This window comes from Mustela nigripes, chromosome 16, assembly GCF_022355385.1.
Source record: "Mustela nigripes isolate SB6536 chromosome 16, MUSNIG.SB6536, whole genome shotgun sequence".
Taxonomy (NCBI): domain Eukaryota; kingdom Metazoa; phylum Chordata; class Mammalia; order Carnivora; family Mustelidae; genus Mustela; species Mustela nigripes.
In genome coordinates, this window is record NC_081572.1 from 16,392,047 (window position 1) to 16,418,121 (window position 26,075).

General features: G+C 38.9%; 1 protein-coding gene and 1 non-coding gene across 4 annotated transcripts in view; one reads left to right on the plus strand and one right to left on the minus strand.

The window, feature by feature from the left end:
• KANSL1 (KAT8 regulatory NSL complex subunit 1) overlaps nucleotides 1-26,075 on the plus strand; it is a 178,520-nt gene that overhangs the window by 41,391 nt on the left and 111,054 nt on the right. For all 3 annotated transcript variants that reach the window (XM_059380824.1, XM_059380823.1, XM_059380825.1), the window contains one exon: nucleotides 4,201-5,572. In XM_059380824.1, the coding sequence (XP_059236807.1) occupies nucleotides 4,284-5,572 (1,289 nt within the window). In that variant the 5' untranslated portion in view covers nucleotides 4,201-4,283. The remainder of the gene's footprint in view (nucleotides 1-4,200; nucleotides 5,573-26,075) is intronic.
• LOC132004601 (U6 spliceosomal RNA) lies at nucleotides 10,993-11,095 on the minus strand. Its single transcript, XR_009400561.1, has one exon. It is a non-coding gene; the product is annotated as a U6 spliceosomal RNA (small nuclear RNA).

Here is a 26,075-nt window from a genome sequence, read left to right on the forward strand (position 1 = left end):
AAGATTAACTTTTGGTAAATTACATAGAGAAATAGACATATTTGACTTTTAAGTGTACTAGTATTTGTAGAGATGGGTTTCTCAGTCATTTGCTTAAATATTTCAGTATTAGTAATTTGAATTGTCATACTTTAAAAGAATCTTAGTGTATTCCTCTAGGGCCTATTTTCCAGTGTTGGTATTGATCTAGAGATAAAAAATGTGTGACTAAATTGGAAGTTGCTCTTCTTTTTTGGGGGGGGGGAGGTTGGGTTAGTTCAGTGATACGCAAATTTTTTTTGGTTTCAGGGCCCTTTTTTATGCTTACAAAATGTTGAGAACCACAAAGAGCTTTCTTGGGTTATCAATAGTTGCTGTATTAGAAACTTCGAGAAATTTTAAAAATAATTATTTACTGATTTTAAAATGACAGACCCATTACATATTATGAAAAATAACTTTCTACCAGAGCAGAAAAATTTAGTGAATGGTATTTTATATTTTTGCAAAACTCTTTAATGTCTGGCTTCATAGAAAACAGGTTCTCATATCTGGTTCAGCATACATTCTGTTGTGATAAGTTGAAGTATATAGAGAAAATCTGGCATCACACAGGTAGGTAGTTGAAAAATGGAGGAATATTTTAATAGCCTTTTTAGATAAATGTGGGTATTCTTTGACACTACACCCATACTTGAAAATTAGTAATTTCATAAAAGTTAGTTGCACTGTGGAATCAAAAACTGCCTCAGTGAATTTTTTTGTATTGTTACATTAAAACCCATTGGTTTGTTTTGCATTTGCTTTTACCTTTGCATGAGTTTCCAAAATACAGTGGTCATTTGATCATTCACTTGAGTTATGCAGATCTCCCAGATGTTGACACTTATCGTTACATGGTACCAAAAATTTCACATTCACTGATAATTAGAAGTAACCTGTTTAATTGGAAATAAGCTTTTTAAGTACTGGGAAAATGTTCGCCCATGTTCGAGCTTGTGGTAGATAGATACAAGTTTCCAAAATACTTACTTTTGCTTGAAAACTCAGATTTTATCATGGGCAACAAACCTCAGTGGTTTTCCTTGAAGTGACAGGTTCACTTTGTTCATTTTTGAGAAAATATCTGCTAACTATTCAAGTCTGAATAACCATAGTTTGTCAGTTGTTCTGCCAAGTAAAAATAGTGTTCTCTGAAAAATGCTTCCAGTTTAGCTTGCAAATCAGTTGTATAATGCTTTCTCTCAGACTTCTTAAAGCGCAAAAGTTGCTTTACATACACTTTTCTATTTAAAAATGTATACTCAGGAAAGTGTGTACTCAGTATTGGAGATTTAAATAATACTCATAATTTCATCAAAGACATTGTTAGATGGAATGAGGTTTTTTTGTTGTTGTTGTTTTGTTTTTACTGTAAATGAGTAGAGGTTACAGTGACCAATGACTGTTACTACATTTTGTTGCCTCTTCCTTGATTTATGTGAATGTACCCACAGTTTGGCTCAGCCTTGTTTTTTGCACCCTCATTGCAAACTTCTGTGTAGTAAGAGACAAATGATGTTTACTGTTAGTATGAAAATAGCTTTGGTCTTGTGGACCCCTGAAATGCAAGCTCCTAAGAGGTGTGTAGACCATGCTTGAAGAATAACCGGCTTTTGGGGCACCTGGGTGGCTCAGTGGGTTAAAGCCTCTGCCTTCGGCTTGGGTTATGATCCCAGGGTCCTGGGATCTAGCCCCGCATCAGGCTCTCTGCTCAACGGGGAGCTGCTTCCTCCTCTCTCTCTGCCTACTTCTGCCTCCTTGTGATTATTTATTTATAAATAAATAAATCTTAAAAAAAAAAAAAGAATAACCGGCTTTTAACCTCTATGGTTATAACAGCATTATTTGCAATAGCCAAGATACATAAGCAGCCCAAGTGTTCATTGACTGATGAATGGGCCAAATCCATTCACATATGCAGCATATGTATACAATGGAATATTATTCAGCCACAAAAAGGCTGAAATCTTGCCATTGCAACAACATAGATAAGAGCTAGGGAGTATAATGCAAGCAAAATAAGTCCATCAGAGAAAGACAAATACCATATGAATTCACTCATTTGTGAAATTTAGGAAACAAGACAAATTAAGCAAAGGGGAAAAAATAAGAGACAAATCAAGAAACACTTGGGTTTTTTTTTTTTTAAGATTTTATTTATGACAGATAGCAAGAGAGGGAACACAAGCACGGGGTGCTGGAAAGGGAGCATCAGTCTCTCCGCTGAGCAGGGAGCCCGATGACTTGAGCTGAAGGTAGTCATTTAACGACTGAGCCATAGAGGCGCCCCAAGAAACACTCTTTAAAAAAAAAAAAGATTTTATGTATTTATTTGACAGAGATCACAAGTAGGCAGAGAGGCAGGCAGAGAGTGGGAAGCAGGCTCCCTGCTGAGCAGAGAGCCTGCTGTGGGGCTTGATCCCAGGACCCTGAGATCATTACCCCAGCTGAATTCAGAGGCCCAACCCACTGAGCCACCCAGGCACCACCAAGAAACACTTCTAATTATAAAGAACAAATTGATGGTTATCAGATGGGAGGTGGATGGCGGGGTCAGGGGATGGATAAATAGTTGGTAGGGATTAAGGAGGGCACCTGTTGTGATAGGCACTGAGTGCTGTATGGAATTGTTGAATCATCATATTGTGTACCTAAAACTAATACAACTTTGTGTTAACTACACTGGAATTAAAAACAACTTTAAAAGTTGTTGGCTTAGCTCTTTATATAAATTTCCTTTTCCTCTCAGACTAGATAAGTCCAAGGTGATACAGAAGAGGCAAATGACTGAGGTTTTTAGCTCGGGCTACTAAATGCAAGCAGTGCCATTACCTGAGATAATAAAACAGGGTGAAGAGTGTATTGGAAGAGGAGAGTGAATTTTGAGTTTCAGGGAGCTAGAGGTTCATGGGGGTGGGAATGTCAGTTTGTGAAGCTCAGCAATTTTTCTGAGTGTTAGGAGGCCTTGCTGTATACCAGGTGGTTATGCCCAGGGAAGTGAGTTGAGAGAGAAGAGGGCAGAAGGGACCTTGGTGTCAAGGACATCAGGAAAGGAGGATTTCAAGAAGAATGAGGTGGTCAGCACTACCTAATGCTTCAGAGGAGTCCCACAGAATGGGGATTGAGACTTGACTAGTTGGATTTGATAATGAGATTACTAGTGCCCTTTGCCAGAGCAGTAGGGTTAGAAGCCAGATGATGATTAAAGAGTGCAGAGGCAGCTGTTTATATTATCCTTTCGAGAAGTTTTGGGGTAAAGGGGGTGCCTGGCTAGCTCAGAGGAGCATATGATTTGATCTTGGGGTCATGAGTTTAAGCCTCAAATTGGATGTAGAGATTAATTAAATAAACTTAAAAAGTTTTGGGGTAAAGGAAAAGAAATGTGTTGGGCAATTTTAGAGGTGGGCTGTACTGTGGACAATGAAAGGAGAGAAATTGGATGAAGCAAAAATACAGGTGTGACATAATTTGTAGGGTGAGCCGTCTTTCAGAGAAGTGAGAAGCTGATGAATACTGGATTCTCTGGCTAGAGAAATGCACAGACCTATATAGCATACAAGCTTTTTGGTAGGAATAGGGAGTGCCTTACTAAATGATTTTCTGTTTAATTGCTAAGTGTTTGGTTTGATACATTTGCTTTGTTTTATTCTTAAAGATTGATTTATTTTAGAGAGTGAGACGGAGAGTGAGAGCCTGTGGACAGGTTTAGGGGCAGAGGGAGAGAAGAGAAGAATGCGGGGCTTGATCCCATGACTGTGAGATTGTGACCTGAGCTGAAATTAAGAGTCAGATACTCAACCGACTGAGGCGTCCAGGCGTCCCAATACATTTGCTTTAAATCCACTAATTTCAAGAACTTTTATAGTGAAAAAAATTTTTTTTTTATGCAGGTGATTTAACTTTAACAGTCTGATTCCTTCGGAATGGGACTTCTCTTTTGGCTATTTTCAATCTTTGGTAACAAGTGACGAAGAAGAAGGGTGGAATTCTTTCTCTGTATAAGGATTGTCAACCCCTCCCCCCATATTTGAGTGTTCGGGTACCCAGAATAGTCGAAGTGATTTTCTTTCTGGAGGCAGAGTTTGGATTATAGCCTCAAGTTGTGTTTGTATTAAAAGATGTGAGTTGTTTTCTAATGTGCATATATTTCTAACTTCCTTTTCTTTTTTTCTCTTTTAGTCTGTTCTCTGGGGAGGCAGTAAGGGGCCGAGGAGCTGGCCTCGGCACCGGGAGAGGCTGGACTTCCTGTCTCTCTGTGCTGAATGGCTGCGATGGCGCCCGCTCTCACTGACGCAGCAGCTGAAGCACACCATATCCGGTTCAAACTGGCTCCCCCATCCTCCACTTTGTCCCCTGGCAGTGCCGAAAATAACGGCAACGCCAACATCCTTATTGCTGCCAACGGAACCAAAAGAAAAGCCATTGCTGCAGAGGATCCCAGTCTAGACTTCCGAAATAATCCTACCAAGGAAGACTTGGGAAAGCTGCAACCACTGGTGGCATCTTATCTCTGCTCCGATGTAACATCTGTGCCCTCAAAGGAGTCGTTGAAATTGCAAGGTGTCTTCAGCAAGCAGACGGTCCTGAAATCTCATCCTCTCTTATCTCAGTCCTATGAACTCCGAGCTGAGCTGTTGGGAAGACAGCCAGTTTTGGAGTTTTCCTTAGAAAATCTTAGAACCATGAATACGAGTGGTCAGACAGCTCTGCCGCAAGCACCTGTAAATGGGTTGGCTAAGAAATTGACTAAAAGTTCAACACATTCTGATCATGACAATTCCAGTCCCCTCAATGGGGGAAAACGAGCTCTCACTTCATCTTCTCTTCAAGGGGGTGAAGTGGTGGCATCTGAATCTGGGGACTTGAAGGGGGGTATGACCAATTGCACTCTTCCACATAGAAGCCTTGATGTAGAACACACAACTATATTTAGCAATAATAGCACTGCAAACAAATCTTCTGTAAATTCCATGGAACAGCCAGCACTTCAAGGAAGCAGTAGATTATCACCTGGCACAGACTCCAGTTCTAACTTGGGGGGTGTCAAGTTAGAGGATAAAAAGTCTCCCCTGTCTTCCATTCTTTTCAGTGCTTTAGATTCTGACACAAGGATAACAGCTTTACTACGGAGGCAGGCTGATATCGAGAGCCGTGCCCGCAGGTTACAGAAGCGCTTACAGGTTGTGCAGGCCAAGCAGGTGGAGAGGCATATACAGCATCAGCTGGGTGGATTTTTAGAGAAAACTTTGAGCAAACTGCCAAACTTGGAATCCTTGAGGCCCCGGAGCCAGTTGATGCTGACTCGAAAGGCTGAAGCTGCGTTGAGAAAAGCTGCCAGTGAGACGACCACTTCAGAGGGACTTAGCAATTTCCTGAAAAGCGATTCGATTTCCGAAGAATTGGAGAGATTTACAGCGAGTGGTATAGCCAACTTGAGGTGCAGTGAACGAGCGTTTGATTCAGACATCACTGACAGTAGTTCAGGAGGAGAGTCTGATATCGAAGAGGAAGAACTGACTAGAGCTGATCCCGAGCAGCGCCATGTACCCCTGTGAGTAAAACCCATGCATTGTGTTGGTCTTGAGAAGTGTTAGGACAAGGGAGGAAGAATTAGCGAATTCCCATCATGGGGAGAATGGGGTTCTTTGTATATAGGTTCCTGTGTTCCATTTGTCTTTTTCCTGATTTTAGGTACGTGGTTGCAGATACTTGCTAGTGAAGAAATGAAAGATATTTCTGGCATAGTGTTGTGTGGCTGTAGATGTTGTTTATTAAGAAAAAACCCAGAAGACCTCCTATTTGTAAAACTGTACTTCTTTCAGAGTAAAGTTAGATTTCTTTTGAAACTGTATGTAGGGTATTTTTTGTCAGTCTCTGGCTTGACTTCAGATTCTCTTATTTCTAGTTAAGTGGGGACAGAAGTTTAGTTGACTTCGTTAACGTTTCCGGAATTTATAATTGCATTCATTCATTTATTTATTTTTAAACATAAACTCCACCCCCAACATGAGGCTTGAACTCACTCTCCAGGGTTCAGGAATTGTGTGCTCTATTGATTGAGCCAGCCAGGGGCCACATAGTTGCTTTTAGTTAAACTTTCAGCAGAGAATGTACCCAGTTTTCAGTTCTAATACTTGAGGTTCCCTTGCATTTTAAGGACTGTAAAGCAGAAAATGCTTCAGAGTATTTTATAGGTTGCCTCCAAGTACAGTCCACTTTAACAGTGTGATTTACTACTTGATTTACTTCCTCAAAGAGCCCATCTTTATCATATTTGAATTTTATTTATTTATTTTTTTAGTTAAATTTAATGTACTGACGTATTTGGGATAAAATTTTTCTGGTTTTTCCAAATCTGTTGTTTTGAGGAAAATTCTGCACAAGCTTTGGCTGCCACTCCAAATTGGCCTGGTGAATCCAGGGGTACTTTACTCATGTCCTTTCCTCTTCTAGTGGCTCCTTACAGATAAACAAGGAAGTATAGTATATCTCCTTAAAAATAAAGCAGTCTGCATTTGTCTACTTATGATAAGTGTTAGACATACAAGAGAGGGAAGCACGAGATGTTGGAAAAGAAGGTCAGGGGAGTTGATTAGTAGATCCTCTTTCATATCCCTTTTTGGGCCAGGGATATTACAAAGGTTAGATTGAAAGTAGGCTGAAATAGGTGGTTATGTTGGAATATTTAATTTTTCCTTGCCTGTAGTAAAAAAGTGACTGAGATTTTCACTGAAGACTCTGTTGAGACAGCCATGCTTTTAAACATAAGTAAATCTCTTTCTCAGTTTTGTTTATATTATTTACATGGACAACTGTGCTTTATCTGAATATGAAGTTTCTATTTAATGGCTTATGTTTCTATTTCAAGGGAAAAGTCTGGATAATTTTGCTGAATTTCTTCCTTGTAGACCTAGTTCATTTTCTTTCATTAGCTTACTGTACTTGAGAGTGCACATCTGTATTCACATCTAAAGCAGATACATTTCAGAGGCTTGCGACTGCTGTTAACATGGTTATCTTTCTTTAAATGGATTAATAACTTAAACCAGCTTGCAAATATTTGTGTGGCATTATTCCACTGGCTTGACTGCATTAGCCGCTGCTTTAAAAAACAAAATCTTGGTTAATGTTGAATGTTTTGTGTCTTAAGAGTAATTCCATGAAACGTACTATAGTTGATCCATTTTAAGTTACATGTACTTCTTTTTTATATTTGAGAAAAACTAGAATCTATAAGCTTACTGTTTTCAAGATACTTTGTATTAAAAAACATTTCTAAGTTTTGGTAATGTGGGAAACTGTTCCAATTCAGTGAAATCAGAATACATATGTGAGAACTTTTCTTGTTCTCTGGAATAATCTAGTGATTTGAAAAGACTCCTTAGGCTTAGTCCATTCACTCACTACCTAGTTCTGAACATTCCGATCATGTAATGGTTTGTTGATCGGAAGGCTGTGAAGTGTAAGGACAGCTAAGGGGTCACTTTAGGAAACTTGTAATCATTTGAATCCTCTGACAATTAAATCAACTAAACAGCACTTTAAAAAATTGAGTCTCGGAGTATCAGATCATATTAAAGTAAGGAAATTGGGGCATTACAAGTACTGTGATGTATATATACTTTTTGCTCGTTATGGTATATAATTAAGTTTAAACTAAAACCACCAATAAAGCACAAGTATTTTAAAGTTTCTGTCGAGCAAGGTCACCAGACTGACTCCTGAGGCTGGTAGTTAGCCAGGTGTTCGTTGACCTTCTGAGTGTTTTATTAAAGATTTTCAGCAGTTAGCCAGACAGTGAGAACAGAGGGATTACTTTGACTAAAACAGAAGAAAGGGGGCAGGTGGAGTGATTCTTTGGACACTGAGAAGCTTTTTCTTCGTGATTTAATAGTTCTTCCCAAATCTCCTAACCACAATTGTAATTCTTGAGTCCTAGAATAAGAAGTTAGTTAACTGTTCAGGATCTTGACCCAGCTGGTGAATTTCAGCTTTTTTCCCTAAGGTAGCTTAATATTTCACTCCTTTGCTGAAGTACTCCTGCCAAAGATAAAATTGGCTAGATTTAGTTTAGGCAGTCATGATGAAGATACTTAGCAGAGGAGGCTGTTGAAATGAATTGTTTTTAAATGATGGTGCTTAAATTACAAGTGGATGGTTACGTGAAAATTACAAGCCTTCACCAAGAATTTGTGTTTTTTTCTTCTTTCCTTACCTCCATGAGGAAAAACAGTAATCCATTGTAAGTCATAGGCAATTGCTAGCAGTAGTGGAATGATTGACTTTTATGTTGTTGAATTTTTGACAAATTGTGTATTTATCATTGTATTATACTTTACAGTTAGTAACTTCTGTATTGCCAGATGAGGTATCTTAAAGAAGTTCATTCCCTTTTCCTGATTAATTTTTTGGGGTACCTGATTTTATTTAGTTTAAAACCATTGTTACACCTTTTTATTTTAAGCTCTTTTTGGAAAATCATCCTAAAACGTTTCCTATATCTTCCTGTCTTGGTGCATTAATTACTTCTGAAATTCTGCACTGTACTGGGTTTGACCTGCATCGTTGTTTAGTAATATCACTGTGGAAGGAGGAGGAATTTAAACATTACCTCCTTGATGGAGGGACAAACAAGCAAGGAAGGTGTATGTTTCAGCAATCACCTTAATTTTTATTAAAAATATTTTTTTAAAAAAAATTCATTTGAGAGAGATACAGAGATAGCACAAGCCGGGGGAGAGGCAGAGGGAGAGGGAGAAGCAGACTCCCCACCGGGCTGGGAGCCTGACAAGGGGCTGGATCCCAGGACCTGGAGGCCATGACCCGAACCAAATGCTCAACCATCTGAGCCATGCAGGCATGCCTTAATTTTTAATTCTTAACCATAGAAATAAAAGCATTCAGTTATCTCATGTGTATACAGTATAATTGTTGAGTATGTGCGTGCGTGTGTGTGCGATTGCGTTCTCTCCTTCCCGCTTTAGTTTTCCTTTATATTCCTCCTTCTCTTTTCCCTTTGTTTTCTTCTGCTATTTTGTTATGAATTCCTGGACCGATGATCTCATTTTGCTAAATTGGTTTTCATTTTCTTTGCCCTTGTACTTACAAACCTCTGTAGTAAGTACTTGCTGTTAAGAAAATAATTTTTCTCAGATACTCCCCCCCTCCCCCATATTCTCTTAAATGTGTTCTTGGATAGCAGTGTTCTGGGTACCTGGACATTAATTATATAAGACTCTCTTTCCTAGAAAAAGTATATTTTTTTTTATTCAGAACTCTTACTGTAGGCTTATCTTGGTGGTCATTATAAAAAGAATCCCAAAGGGCACATGGGTGGCTCAGTTAGTTAAGTGTCTGCCTTCAGATCCAGTGTCCTAGGATGGAGTCCTGCATTGTGCTCCTTGCTCAGCAGGGAGTCTGCTTTTCCCTCTCCCTGCTTGTGCTGTCGCTGTCTCTGTCTCTCTCTTTTTTTTTTTTTTAAAGATTTTATTTATTTATTTGACAGAGAGAAATTACAACTACACTGAGAGGCAGGCAGAGAGAGAGAGAGAGAGAAGGAAGCAGGCTCCCTGCTGAGCAGAGAGCCCGATGAGGGACTCGATCCCAGGACCCTGAGATCATGACCTGAGCCGAAGGCAGCGGCTTAACCCACTGAGCCACCCAGGCGCCCCTCTGTCTCTTAAGTAAATAAAATCTTAGGGGCGCCTAGGTGGCTCAGTGAGGTAAAGCTTCTGCCTTCAGCTCAGGTCATGATCCGTCATGATCCGGGGATTCTGGGATCAGGCCCTGCATTGGGCTCTCTGCTCAGCAGGGAGCCTGCCCCCCCCCCCCCTGCCTGCCTCTCTGCCTACTTGTGATCTCTGTCCGTCAAATAAATAAATAAAATCTTTTTTTTTAAAAAAAAGTAAAATCTTAAAAAAAAGAAGAATCTCATAAAATGTTACATTAGGACTACTGAAATATATGTTTTATATATATTACGTACGTCTTTATATTACACATTGCCTTCTTTATAAGGACCTGAGGGAGAAAGATAAACAACCAAGACTAAGTGTTTTTTTTTCCTTAAACTTCTAAGTCTGTGTCTGTTACGTGAATGCTATAATTTGTGTTGTTTACTAGGTTTCTATTTTCCTGTTGGCTTCTGGAAGTTTAGAGCCAAGTTTGTAGGTCCTGTACCTTTTTTAAAGCTTCATTCTTGGCTTCATTTTGTTCTCCTTGTTCTTGTTTTATTTTCATGCTTTTATTTCTGGCCTAATTTACACTAACCTATGTTTTATTTGATAGGCTCCTAAAGTCTGTTTCAGATCAAGGTTGGGTAAAAATAAACTAGACGTTCAGTTTAGTGACATTAAAGAAATTTAATTTTGGATTATCTTGATTGCAGTGACTTTTCTTCTGGGGAATTTCATTCTCTTGGAATTGTTAATAAAGATTTCAGTGTATAGTGAATTTCTAGTGTGTTGGTAGGTTTTGCTTTTTAGGTTATCAGGGAGTGCTTTGTGTTGTAGCTTCCTGTTGAAGTATACATGAGCGATGTTGTCAGAGGAGGTAGTCAACTTGATTTGTCCTTATTTTCCTATTCCTTATCCTTTCACAAAATGATGGAACAAGAGTAGTATTAGCCAGAACTAAGTCATATCTAACCCTTCTCTGCTATAGGCTAGTGATAGGGCTAATCATGTAACTACTTTTATAATAAAAATGAAGGAATTACCTAGATAATTTCTGAGGCCAGAAGTCCTTAAAATTGTGACTACTCTGTCTTTAAATAACATGGATCGATGGAGCTGTTCTGAGCAGTGGTTTATTGTTTTGTTTTTGCATTTGGGGAAACTGAAGCAAAAGTCCCTATAAGTTGCTGGTGTGACTTCAAACAAAATAGCCTTCTTGACTTGTGACTTACAGCTTTGGTTTTTTGAATGGGTGTGTGTGTGTGTGTGTGTGTGTGTGTGTGTGTGTGTGTTGTTTTTTAATAGGGAGTGCTTCATGAATTTGTGTGTCTTTCTCGCCCAGGGGCCCTGCTAATCATCTCCAGATCGTTCAGGTTTTAGTCTATGTGCTGCTTTAGTATTTGTGTTGTTTTGTTTTCTAATAATCCACTAAAGTGACTATTGAATTTGTTAACTGTGAGATACATACTTCAGAATAATTCCATTCTGTTTTTATGAAACTTACTTCAGAATAAGTAAACTCATTTGTGGAACACCTTTGATTTAATGCCCCTTGTTTTTCTGCTAGCCTGCATATGACATCCAGTGGTAAAATAGGGGCTTCTCTATTTTCTCCCTTTATTTCCACCCCACTCCTTTTTTCTAAGATACGTAGATGGAACTTATTCTTGGTGTTTCTTGTGTGATTTTGAAGGAAGGAAGTTAGGCAACAAGGAATTGGGGGTTACCCATTTGCTGCAGAACTAGTTGCTACAGATATTTTCTGTGGCCTTTTGACTGACTGGTGTTTTCATTCTCTAAAATTGAGTGAAAGAACTCTTACGGTATGCTAAAGTGGCCACAGAATAAGTAATTTTTTTTTTTTAAAGATTTTATTTGTTTATTTGACAGATCACAAGTAGACAGAGAGGCAGGCAGAGAGAGAGAGGGAAGCAGGCTCCCTGCTGAGCAGACAGACTGATGCAAGATTCGATCCCAGGACCCTGGGATCATGACCTGAGCCGAAGGCAGCGGCTTAACCCCCTGAGCCACCCAGGCGCCCCAGAATAAGTAATTTACTAAATGAGCAAATGTATAAGAGGCAAGTGATGAGATAGGTGAATAAACGGATTATCTTTAAGAAGTTTATGCTTTAGATAAGTAAGGCAAAGATGAATATTTATTTATTTATTTTAAAGATTTTTATTTATTTATTTGGCAGAGAGAGATTACAAGTAGGCAGAGAGGCAGGCAGAGAAAGAGAAGAGGAAGCAGGCTCCCTGCTGAGCAGAGCACCGGACATGAGGCTAGATCCCAGGACCCTGAGATCATGACCTGAGCCGAAGGAAGCGGCTTAACCCACTGAGCCACCCAGGCGCCCAAAGATGAATATTTAGAACAGTGCCTGGCTCACAGTGATGTAAGGCAAATGTTAGATGACATAAATGAAAACAGGAAGAGATCACAGCTGGTTGATGCAATTGGAAAGAAAGGATATTAGAGTGAGCTAGGATTTTGGTAGGAAGTTTCCTTTTGGTTGTGGCCTACTGAGGATAGGAAGCCTAAGTAGTACTTACTTTATTTTACTTTTTTAAAGATTTTATTTGACAGAGAAGAAGAGAGGGAGAGCACGCACAAACCGGGAGGGGCAGAGAGAGAGGGAGTGGGAGAGGGAGAAGCAGATTCCCTGCTGAGCTGGGAGCCCAGGGTAGGGCTCTGTCCCAGGACCCTGGGATCATGACCTGAGCAGAAGGCAAATGCTTCACTGACTGAGCCACCCAGGCGTCCCAGAGTTAGTGGGACTTAACACTGGGTGTCGGGGGACAGTGAAGGAGGGACTATCATGGATAATTTCAAGCCGTGCGTGACTTTAAGCATACATTTTACAAAATAACCCTAATAGCACATGTAGGTCCAGGTTCTTTACTAGTGTCTTAAAATGAACATTTCTGTATTCCTTTATACATTCCAGCAAGTGTTAAAAATCAGGAAATGGGCTTCCAAGTAATCTTGTATAAACAGAGACTGAAGAGTTAAACCTGTTCCTCAAAGCCTTATACTGGGGACTTTGGAATGGATGAATTAATTTATTGGGTATATTGAATGCCTACTGAGGTGTGCTAGGTGGTAGGGGTATATAGCGGTAAGATACAATCCCTGCGTTGTCCTTGTGGACAGTATAGCTTAGAGATTAATTAGTTAAGCACGTAATGACATAGTTTATTGATGTATTTACTGTGGTCGTGGGTGCTGCAGAATGAAGTTCAGAGGGTGCATATCAAGAAAATCTAATTACAGTGAGTAGGGATATTATAGCAGATATACTGAAGAAATAATACGTAAGCTGAGACCTGAATGATGAGAAATCATTAGTTGTGAAGAAGGGAAGTATGCTACAGACTGAAGCATACGCTAAAGGCCTTGGGAAGGGAGGTGCTTGACACTTTCAAAAACAGGGCACAGTTTAAAGAGAGTGATGAGAAATGAGTCAGGTAGTCAAAGGCCAAGTCATATGGGTGTTTTTGTTGGTTATCTCACGTTTAAAATGTTAATTGTGGAGCCAGTGATGTTCAAACATTATTGGATTTTTTTTTTTTTAAACCTCTTGTAATTGTGTGAAGAATGAAATGGGTATAGATGTTGGGAAACCAATTAGGCTGTTGTAGTAAACCAGGTAAGAGAGAATGATGGACTCAGACTTTGGCAGGGAAGAGTGAGAGAATTGGATATTGGAGGTGGGGTGACTAGAACTTGTGATTGATTGGATGTCATGAGTGGATGTTGAGAGGGTAGGAAGAGGTGTTATGAGTGATTCCTAGCTTTTTGGCCAGAGTAACTCGGTTGAATGGCTGTGTGGTGATGGAGTAGTTGGAAGGAGGTTATTAATTGTGGGCACTTGCTAATTTTCACTTAAACATTGATGGCTATTGGGTATACCCAAAGTTTTCAGTATCATTTGCATAGTGCCCTGCTAGATTACATGTGCATGATAAATTATTTAGAAAAGAGCATGGGACCACATTTTATTTCAAATGAATATTTATCTTTTTTTTTTTTAAGTAGACTCCAGGCTGAGCATGGGCCCCAATGTGGGTCTTGAACTCATGACTCTTGAGATCAAGACCTGAAATCAGAGTCAGTTGCTTAACTGACTGAGCCACCCAGGAACCCCTCAAATAAATAGTAGTCTGATTAGTTTCTCTACTCTATCCCTAAACAAAGATCAAATAGACTGGATTGTTGTGCAGGTTGGCAGAAATTTATACCTGGGGTCATGTCCTTTAATATCTGCCAGTTCATTCCTTTTTTTAGCCCCCCTATTTCCCATTTTATACCTGGGGAAATGCTCTTACATTTCAGTGTAGAGAGAGCATTGAGTCTAATAAAACTTTTAACATAAGGGTGAAGTGTATAACATATACATAAAGTAAATCTTACTAATTAGGATTCCCCTTAATGCTTTGTGACCACTGCAGCCTGTTTGGTTTTATATTGGTTTAGTTACAAAGAAGTGTTTTGCATTGAAATGGTGAACAAAATTGTTTTGAAATCAATTTCAGTCTGATTAAAGTGTCTGGAGAGTCTTTTCCTCAAGTAGAGTATCCTGAAAAGTTTTGGGTCAAGTACAAATGTTGTGGGTCACTCTGGTAACCTGTTAGTAGCATTGTAGCAACTGTATAGATTATATTCAGAACTCTCAGGTAAGAGGATTTGTGGAGAAAAGGTATGGGGGGTGGTAGTGAGGATTTGAGGAATGACAACCAGGAAGGAGGGGTCATATTCAATTTTAAATCATTTTCAAGTTGTCTTACCTTTGCCCAGTAGAATAGAGGACATGAGCCATGGGATTAAATGAGAGTGTATATGTTTAGTGACTACTTTTTTGCTCACCATTTAATCTTTTTTTTTTTTTTTTTTTTTTTTTTGGGGTTCTTCTGGCACTTGAGAGATGTGTCCTGGGAAGATAGAAGCTAAGACAGAGCTTAGGACTATTGGGACTAAATTAGTCTGAAACCTGGGAGATCACAGAGCCCCAGGGGGACTCTGACTGAAGTGATTTGTTTGAACTAGGGAACAACATTTTTTTTTTTTTTTTGAAGTATTTATTTATTTATTTACTTGACAGAGAGAGAGAGATCACAAGCAGGCAGAGAGGCAGGCAGAGAGAGAGGGGGAAGCAGGCTCCCTGGCAAGCAGAGAGCCCGATGCAGGGTTTGATCCCAGGACCCTGGGACCATGACCTGAGCTGAAGGCAGAGGCTTTAATCCACTGAGCCACCCAGGTGCCCTGGGAACAACATTTATAACCTACTTTGCCTAATCAACAGAGTTGAAACGTGTTAGGAAAAAAATAATAGCTTACATTGGTTGAATATTTTGAGGTGTAGGCAGTGTTATAAGTGCTTTATACTTACTAACTTACTTAGTCCTCACTATACAATGAGGTAGGTATTAACTTAGTTTTACAGACTGATAGTGAGAAATGTCTCACGGCTAACAAGAAATCAAGGTATTATTCTAGGCTGTTTACCCACAGCCTGGGCAGAAACACTAAGCTGTATTAGTGGAAACAGAAGCAAATTGCCCTTTAGACTTGGTTGATGAAAAGAAATCTACCAAACATAATGTAAAATGGTACAATTTAACTTTATATTCAAGAGACTTTCTAGTAATACTAAGTAATTTGGTAATAAATTTTTGAGGAAAGGTAAATGGTCTGTATCTTAACCAGATACACCCTTTGGCCTGCAGTAACCTGTTACTCATTTCTTTTATGGAATAGAAGTTGGATGGATTGGGGAGGGGCATTTTGCTAGGGCAGACCTAGCATCTGGGAAGTGGCTGGAGTGACTTTTTAAAAAAGAGAAGGAAACAAGAGAAGGAGTATGTATTGATTACTCCTGCTGTATGTTAGGTGGGGTTTACATTTGGTACCTTTTTTGGTTAAGATTTTACTTATTTATTCAAGAGAGGGAGATGAGATAGCAACAGAGATAGCAAGAGGGAGCACAAGACGCAGGGAGAGGTAGAAGCAGTCTCCCCGCTGAGCTGGACAGGAGGCCCAATCCCAGAGCCCTGGGATTACCACCTAACCGGAGGGCAGACGCTCTACTGACTGAGCCACCCAGGTGCCCCCTACATTTGGTATCTTACTTAATCTTGAAAACATTCATATGATGAAGGTATTATCTCCATTTTATAGTCGAGGCCCAAGACTATAAACTTGTTACATAATTTACTTTAGCAAGATAAAAAGCTAGTTCTTTCTTGCTGCTCTTTCTATGACTGTTTTTCTCTTGAACTGATTGGGAGGGAGCAGGAAGAAGATTTCTCTTTCCAGAAACGGAGCAACCTGAAGCTACATAGCTCTTTGGATGTGTCTCTGACTGTACAGTACATGGGTGGGCATGGCACTGATCATGAGGGATGATGGGAAGTTGTTTTTCTTCTAATATAATAAATAATCCAGAGAAGTGGCCTAATTCATAATTTTTAAAAACATTTTTGACATTATAAAGGGATGATTTATATTTTAACTGATGTGGAAAAATCCTTACTTCCCCAGTTGCTGGAAGAAGAAATCTTTTAAAATATCCAGGTGTTTTATGTTCTTTTTCCTTTTTCTCTTGCATTGTGCTTATGGCTGATTCTGTGTGAATTATAAGCATGTCCTTAGTGTTTATTGAAGTATTTTTCTCAAAAAATCTTTTTCTGTGGAGTCTGGATATTATAGGAAGTTGAAAGGCAGAAAAATAGCAGTTAATATCCGGATTGGTTTTCCACGCACTTATCTGGGTTTGTGTTGTTTTCATGTCTGAATATGAAGTTTATGATTAACATTCAATATCTTATTTATATTGATTTGATAATTACCAGAGAACTTGAAGGATGAACTAGAGGTTATTATTTTTCTTAGCATTTGTGGAATTAATACTAAAGAGGGAGCAATATGGTAAAAAAAATTCTAGATTACTGTTGAGAATTGCTCATTTTAATTTTGTCTTTTAATCTTCTGGGTTCCTCACAAAGTCTAAATTATACCTTTTTGGGAAAATGTCACTTGTTTTATAATGATGAGACCCAGACTGGGATGGGAAAGACTTTTACACTGTTAGGTGCTCTGTCCGTCTTGTGGAGGTATGCTGAGCCGCAGAGTGATCCCCCATGGAGCTCACAAAGCTTGTGTTTCCACAGGGAGTCTGCAGACTTGGTCCCAGCAGGGAGTTAGTGGCAGAGCTGCTGCAGTCTGCTCACTTGTTCTCCCCTCACTTGTTGGAAACCTGGTGCCAGTGTGTACACGTGCAGTAACTTTTTAATGTTTTTTTAATAATACTTACATGGGTTATTCTAAGTAGACAGTGTAATGGTATTACTAGATGAGACACATTGCCTTGTGTGTTTCACTTATGGCAATGAAATCTGAAAGCAAAGTATGGACTCTCAGGATGGGGGACAGTGAGAGAGTGAAGACAAAGGCTTTTATCATATGGGTATCCTTTTTGCTGAATAAAGCTGTTGGAATGTTATACTTTGGAAATAAATATCCCTAATGAAAAACAGTCCTCTATATCTGCCCCCCCCCACCCCAGTAAGCAAAAGTGGGGCAACTGGGTGGTTCAGTCAGTTGAGCGTCTGCCTTCAGCTCAGGTCTTGATCCCATGGTCCTGGGATCAAGCCCCCTGCTCAGCCAGGAACCTCCTTCTCCTTCTGCCTCTACTGGTCCCCCTGCTGGTCCCCCTGCTTGTGCGCTCTCACTCTCGCTGTCAAATAAATAAATAAAACCTTTAAAAAACCCAAAGACCAAATAATCAAAACAGCGAACATTTTTTCACTTATTTTATTTTTTAAGGATTTTATTTATTTATTTGACAGAGATCACATGCAGGCAGAGAGGCAGGAAGAGAGGAGGAAGCAGGCTGTCTGCTGAGCAGAGAGCCCGATGCAGGGCTCGATCCAAGGACCCTGGGGTCATGACCTGAGCGGAAGGCAGCGGCTTTAACCCACTGAGCCACCCAGACGCCCCTTTTCACTTTTTTTTAAAAGGAAAACAATAAAAAGTTCTTTATTCCTGTTTCTTTCCCAGAAATAATTGATTAAAGACATTTAGGTAGAATGAGACCAGTTGCCCTTTGACAACTATCAAAGGCAGAATTTTAGTTACTGCCTAGATGCATAAAGTTAACATGGATCACTCTTTCATTGATTCATTCAGTTGCATTTCATAGAATTTCACTCTGAGAATGAAAAGATCAGAGTTTTTCCTTAAAAATTTTTCATCAGATCTTAAGAGTTTTCAGCTGAGTTGCTGTAACCACTGTTTCTCTAGATTTCCAACTGGGTGAAAATGTTTTTCTTTTTAAATTGGCACCCCTCCAGCAGATTTTTCCACCAAGTATTCTTTGGGCACACCCTTTGCATAGTGAATTTTGTAAGATCTTTATTCACAAGGCTGGAAGACAGGCCAGTCTTCTCTTTGTAAGATGAAAACAAGAGTGAGGCTTGCTTAAGACTCATTTTGCTTCTACCCAGCTGTATTTGAAATTGATCTCTTATGCAAATACATTCAAGCATTCACAGAAGAAATTTGACTTAGAAGTTTAAGTGGAAAGGCTAATTTTATATTTGCAGGAAGTTTGCTTGGTGCAGTGATTTTCCTCCCAATTGAGAATTCTCTTAATTTGTTCTTAATCATAACTTGATAGTAAGTAGGTCTCAGACTGGAGAGGTGACTTTGTATTTGCAAGTGTATATTCAAGACATTGATGTGATACGTATATAGAGTTGACCCTTGAACAACGTGGGGGCTAAGGGTGTTGACCTCCCATGTGGTGGAAAATCCGCATAGCTTTTGACTCCCCCAGCACTTAACTACTAATTGCCGACTGTTGAGTGGAAGCCTTACTGAGAACATATAAGCAGTTATTTAACACATATTTTGTATGTAGTATAAATTATATACATAAGCTGATACGGCAAGTAATAATTAGCAATTTAAATAATAACTGATAAGCTAATAAAGTAAGCTAGAGGAAAGAAAATGTTACGGGAAACAATAAGAGAAAGTACATTTATAGTACTGTACTGTGTTTGTTGGAAAAAAATTCCATGTATAAGTGTACCTGCACAGTTCAAACCCGTATTGTTCAAGGGTCAGCTGTACATGGTTTTCCATTTTATTAGGTGCAGGAAGTTATTTCTATTAATGTCCAAAGCAGCGTTAGTTTGTTATACTTGCATGGTTTATTCTAAGTAGATAGTGTAATGGTATTACTAGATGAGACACATTGCCTTGATTTCATCCATAAACATTAAGATTGACTGAAAAGCTTGTGGAAGGGTGAGGTGCAGTATTGCTCTTAGGTGTTTCCCAGCAGGTCAGCCTTCAAAGAGCTATACCTTACATTATTCCCTTAACAGATGGAGAAGTTACTGTAGTTGATAATCTGAGTAGAAACTAGTATGTGTCATTATTGAGGATAGTCAAAAATGTCCCTGTGGTAGTTTCAGAAAAGGAGAGCCAGAATTCTCTGAGCAAAGAATAATAAATATAAAAAATTTCAAGGTAACTCTTAATTATTTAGAGATTAGCTGTCATGAAGATTGACCTTGCCCCCAAAGGACAAGGGAAAACTTCTGATAGTAAATTAAGGAATAATGAAAACACTTAAGAATTGAGAACTTGGTTCCTGTCTTCAAGGAATAAGTTATGCGACTTGATTTTTCTTTTTCTCCCACATTCAAGTAGAAAAGGAAGCGTTAGAATGGCAGTGAATGCCTTAATTGTAATTAGATCCCTGATACAGGCATTAAATGCTGGGATTTAGGAGGAAAGAGTGATTACTATGGGCTAAGGTGATCAGAAAACCTGAGAAGAGTGGAACTTCAGTTTGATCCGAGGTGCTGAGACGACACCTAGGTTTTCAAGAGGAAATAGGATGTTTCAGATCCAAGAATGAGGGACATCGGGTGAGGATGTTTTCTTAGGTAACAGGGAAGAGAGCCATCTGCTAGACATAAAAATTTCGAGAAAGTGAAAGATGAAGTTGGAAGGTTAATTGTCCTCACCTTGTTGATGAATGCCAAGCTGGTACGTTTGAATTTTATCCTAAGAATAGTGCAGAATCACTAACATGGAATGGCATGATTGGAGTATTCCTGAAAGGATCTTTGATAGTCATGTGGGATGAATGGCTTGGAAGTGTAGGGTGGTTTGGAAGCCAGGGTGAGACTTAAGGCAAGTAGCCCAGCAGTGAGTAAGTCTTGAGCCGGAGCAATGGGCATAGAATGGAAAGAAAGGTAGAAATGAAAGACTGATAAAGTATAGAGCATTTTTTTTTAAAGATTTTATTTATTTATTTGACAGGCAGAGATCACAAGTAGGTAGAGAGGCAGGCAGAGGGGCGGAGGGAGAAGCAGGCTCCCTGTCAAGCAGAGCGCCTGATGTGGGGCTCAGTCCCAGGATCCTGGGACAATGACCTGAGCCGAAGGCAGAAGCTTAACCCACTGAGCCCAGGTGCTCCGAAGTATAGAGCATTTTAAAACTCACTTTGAGAATAGGCACAAATTTGTTAAAATTTACAGATGAGAAACAGAACAAAGGGGTCAAATGACTGCCAAAGATTATTGGGTTAAGAGTCAAGGTTGTACTAGAGTTCTTGATTCCAAATATAATGTATTTCATTGATTACACACATAAGTAAACTTTTGACATGACTAGTATTCATGCTAGAAAATTGGAGAATATTGATGAAACTAGGGGAGGCAAGAAGGGTATGTTAGTGCGTGGGAAGGGGAAGAAACAGAAGGAAATTTCTTGGAGCATAAGGCCTTTTGTAGGAGAAACATTTCCCTGAGAGGATTGACTATATGTAGCTTTTATGTTTAGCTCTTAAAATCGGTTTTCTTTTTAATTGAAATGTAATTGACATACAGAATTACGTTAGTTTCAGGATACAACATGATTCACTGTTTGTATGTTTTACAGATGATCACAGTAAGTCTAACATCCATCACTGTAAATTGTTACAGATTTTTTTTTTTTTTTTACTTGCCATGAGAACTTCTTAAAAAAGGAGTTATTTATTTGAAGGGGAGAGGGAGAGGGAACTCCAAGCAGACTCTGTACTCAGTGCAAAGGCTGATTTGGGGCTCCATCCCACAACCATGAGACCACAATCTTAGCCGAAACCAAGAAGTTGGATGCCCAACCAACTGTGCCACCTGTGATGAGAACTTTACGATTTAGTCTCCTAGCAGCTATCAGATATGCAATACAGTGTCTGTTAGCTATACTTGCCATGCTGTATGTTGTATCCCCATGATCTATATTTCTGTAACTGGAGGTTTTTACACTTTGACTCCTTTCACCCATTTGTCCACCCCTCTGGCAACAACCAGTCTGTTCTTTGCATCTGTGTTTTTGTGTATAATTTGAAGTAACATTTTAATCCCACTTTTATTGTAAACAAACTCCATATAGATGTATCTTGATAATGTTCTCTTGTTTGATACAGTGTCAATTCCTGCATGGATATCAGGCTGTTTGAATTACTAAAGCTGTAATGAATCGTAATATAATGAATTCTATAATAATGTAATATAATGAGTTTGTAATATATAATGAATAAAGTAGTATAATGAATTACTAAAGCTTTAAATGATAAAATACATACTACTTACCATAGCTTGAGATAGCTGATAGAGTAACTGCACTCTCCTTTTTCTTAAGATTATATACATATTTTTGTGAAGGCACTATTGCTCATTATCTTCCACATCAATTTTAGAATCAGTTTATTAGCTTCCTTTAAATCATGTTGGGATTTGGATTGGGACTGTTTTGTGACTGTGCATTTATTTGGAGATACGACATCTTGACAGCATTAGGTCTTCTAAAGTTGTATTTTCCTCTAATTGAGGTCCTTTATGTCTAGAATAAAACGTATACTTTTCTTTCTATAGGCCTTGCACAGTTCCTGTTACATTTATTTGAAGATATTTTGCAGATTTTTAATGCTATTAAGAATGAGATAATTTAGACAAACCATAAGTGACTCTTAATCTCACAAAACAAACTGAGGGTTGCTGGGGGGAGGGGGTTTGGGAGAAGGGGGTGGGATTATGGACATTGGGGAGGGTATGTGCTTTGGTGAGTGCTGTGAAGTGTGTAAACCTGGTGATTCACGGACCTGTACCCCTGGGGATAAAAATATATGTTTATAAAAAATAAAAAATTAAAAAAAGAGAATGAGATAATTTCATGTTGATACATGGAAAAACTGTCGATTTTTATACATTGATTTTTTTTGTCTGCCTTTTTTGAATTTTCCTACTCTTAGCAATTGTTTAACTTATTTTTATTTGATATTACTAGATAGTCACCTGAGTGACAGTGACATTTCCTTTCCTTTTGTTTTAAGATTTTTTAGTTGTTTATTTGAGAGAGAGAGAGAGAGATTGAGTGAACTAGTGGGAGGAGGGGCAGAGAGAGAAGCACACTCCCTCCCAGGACCCTGGGATAATGACTTGAGCCAAAGGCACACACTTAAGTCACCCAGCACCTTGTTTTCTCCTTTTCAGTTGTTAAGACTTTGTGTTTCTTTTTCTTGTCTGATTACATAGACTGGAACCTTCTAGTACACAGTTGAATAGTGTCAGAATTAGGGGACTTTCTTACCAGTGTCCTGACTTTTATTAGAAAGGTTATGTTTTGCCATTGAGTATGATTTGTGCTGTCAGTTTGTGATAATTGTCTTCTGTTAGGGCAGTCACAGTTCTTTTCATTTCTAACTCAATAAGGAATTTTGTTGCAACTGAATATTATAGATGCTTTTTCAGTATGTTTGGAGATAGTAATAGATACATTTTTTTTTTCCTTTAGAGTCTTTAAATGATTTCCTGATGTTGACTGGCCCATGATTTTATTCAACAAATATTTATTTATTGAGTGGTTATTATTTATCAGGAGCTCTTCAAGGCAGTAGAGATAGAACAGTTAAGAAAATAGAAAAAAAAAAATCTCTGTTCTTCCTGGAGTTTGCATTCCAGTGGGGAGTGCTTAAGCGAAACATTATCAGCTACTATCTGGTGATTTGGATTATTATTTTAATACATGTCTAATGGGATTTAAGTATTTTTGTGAAGGGAGGACTATTTTTCCTCCCCCATATTCATAACTTGGAATGACCTATAAGATAGTTTTAGGCTGGCTGTGGTTGTGGCAGGCTTATATTATAGAGTAACTTGGTAAATTTTCTCATCTTTTTCTCCACTTGGAAATAATTGACAGGGATTAATCTGTTTGCTAACATTTTGCTAGAACTTGTTAAAATATCTGAACAGCCCAGTTGCCATTTTACTATTAGGAATGGGTCTTTGCTGATATTGTAAACTCTTTTCTTTAGTTATTGGTTTAGGTTTTTAACCTCTTTCTTCATGACCCAATTTTGGCAACTTTTTTTTTTAAGAAAATCAGTCATTTTGCCTGGATTTTTAAGTTTATTGCCTGAAATTCTGCCTGGTAATCTCAGAATCTTCCTGTAGATCTGTGGCTTGTTTACTCTTTCACTTCTGTTCTCTTTTCTTGGATACAAAGTTACCTGCTTTATAAATTAGGTTCTTACAAAAACTTGTGCTTATATTGATTGAATTTTTCTTTCATTAACAGTATTTCATTGGTTTTGTTTTTGTCTTTATTCATTTCTTCTGCTTTCTTTAGATTTTAAGCTGCTTTAGGCTATACATTTAGGTCCTTTATTTTCAGTCTGTCTTATTTTCTTAAACACTTAAGTTATGGCATTTCCTCTGAGTTCTTTGGCCAAATTTAAGAGTTTTTTCTGTCACATCTTCATTGATTGTTTTTTTCTTTTTGAAGAGCTTATTTATTTATTTGACAGAGAGAGCACAGCAGGGGGAGCAGCAGGCAAAGGGAGAGGGAGAAGCAGGCTAGCCCCTGAGCAGGGAGCCTGCGAGGAGCTCCATCACAGGACTTGGGCTCATGACCTGAGCCAAAGGCAGACCCCTAACAGGTGACCCACCCAGGCGCCCCCATTGTTGTTCATTTCTAAATAGAGCAATTTTGGTTTCTCCTCATCAGAATTACTTAGAAAGATGTGGTAAATTCTTGTTGTTGTTGTTTTAAAGATTTTATTTATTTATTTGACAGACAGAGATCACAAGCAGGCAGAGAGGCAGGCAGAGAGAGAGGGGAGGAAGCAGGCTCCCTGCTGAGCAGAGAGCCCGATGCGATGTGGGGGCTGGATCCCAGGACCCTGGGATCATGACCTGAGCCAAGGCAGATGCTTAACCCACTGAGCCACCCAGGCGCCCCTGCTGTTGTTTTTAATTCTTTTTTGCTACCCTTTTTAAAAGTGTTGATTTCTAGGGCTTTTTGCATTGTGTTCAAAGAATGTGGCCTGTGTGCTTTCTGTCTGAATTTTGGAATTTGAGCTGTCTTTTACATTACAACAAATGTCTGTTATATGGTCAGTTGTTAAACCCTTTATGGCTCTTTGGAGAGTATTTGTTCTCTGTTTAGGTATAAAATTCTATCCGTGTCTAAAAGGTAGTCATGATTATTTTTACTAAATTCGTAATACTCTGTCAAATTTTTACCTCAGTTACTCATGGCATGCAGTATAGCACTAAAGTGGATGAAAGTTTAGAGCCTGGTCCACCTGCATTTGAATCTAGCTAGCTCTGTGATCCTTTGCACCTTAGCTGCTTCTGTAATATGGGTCTTTCCATACTTACCTTCTGGGTGTTTTGTTAGGATAAAGGAGATAACATATGCAAAATGCCTCTATTCTATTTTAGGGTCTGGCACATAAATAGTAGTAATGATATCCAGATTTTGAGTGTCTAGATTTTGAGTTTTGGACATTGTCGTTGGTTTTCGTAATTATGCATTGAGTACTTTTGCATGTTTTAAATTGGGTTCTGAGGTCAAAGGATATCATTTTTATGCCTATTTTTACTCCAGGATGCTTTCTGAGTTATATCACTTTATTCTGTTATGAGTGATAGGAGCGTACCAGTTTAACTCCAAGCTTCAATGTTATTACTGTTATTTGGAAAAATGAATTTAATGGGTTCTCATTGATACTCTACCTGCATTTTAAAATAGTTTGAGAAGACAAACTATTTTTCTGACAGTTTACAAACTTTTCTCCTGACATTTTCATTTGTCATTTGAGTAACAGCTGCCATAAGATAGTGCTGACTTTAGAATGCCATTTATTTGTTTATTTATAAATTTATAAACAAATAAATGATTTTACTTACTTGTCAGAGAGAGCACGTGCGCAAGCAAAGGGGAGTGGCAGGCAGAAGGAGAAGCAGACTCCCTGTTGAGCAAGGAGCCAGATTTAGGACTGGATCCCAGGACTCCGGGATCATGACCTGAGCTGTGGCAGGCACTTTACTGACTGAGCCACCCAGGTGTCCCCAGACTGCCTTTTGAAATAGGTTTCTTATGGGGTGTTTGGGTGGCTCAGTGGGTTAAAGCCTCTGCCTTTGGCTCAGGTCATCAGCAGGGAGCCTGCTTCCTCCTCTCTCTCTACCTCTCTGCCTACTTGTGATCTCTGCCTGTCAAATAAATAAATAAAGTCTTTTTTTTTTTTTTTTAATTTCTTACAGACCATAGGGAATATATAGACTCTTTTCCCTTTCTCTTTCATGTTTGTGTGGTTTTCCAGCAATGAGTTTGTTTGGGTAGAGTCTCCCAGTGCCGACATTTTTGGTCAGATAGCTCTTTGCTATGGGGAGGTGTCCTGTGTATTGTAGTATGTTGAATGGTATCTCTGGTTTCTACCTGCTAAATATCAGCACCCTTCCTCCAACCTGCTAGTTGTGACTACAAAATATGTCTCCAAACATTGCCCCGTGCATCCTGACAAAAATGTTTGTTCTGGGGGAAAATCCTCATTTGAGTACCACAGGATTTGTCTTTATCTCTTTGGAAGGGAAAGGGCACTTTTTATATTGGGTGCCTGGAATGCTCTTTATGTGGTTATTTCATTTTTTATAATATTCTCTAGTTATGTAGCAGGCTTCGTGTCTGTTTCATAGATGAAGAAGCTAAAGCAGAGACTAAATCTGAAGAAGGCTTCCTGTAAACTATATAATGGGACCACTTCTCTGGTTGTTTACTCCTTCCCCGCGTCCCACCAGCCCTAAGAAAGTAGACTACAACTGTGTTCTCCTAGTGTTCAGAGGGTTTGAAGTGAAGATGGGCATTGATGAGTCAGAGTGCACCTTTAAAGTAGAAATTCTTAAAGGGCCATTGTGAGGAGGAACAGCCTCCTAAGGGACAAATCAGAATCAATTAGTTGTTTTCAGTCCCCCCCCCCCCATTTCTGATTACATACGTTTCAAACACATGAATATATGCCAGTCAGCCTTC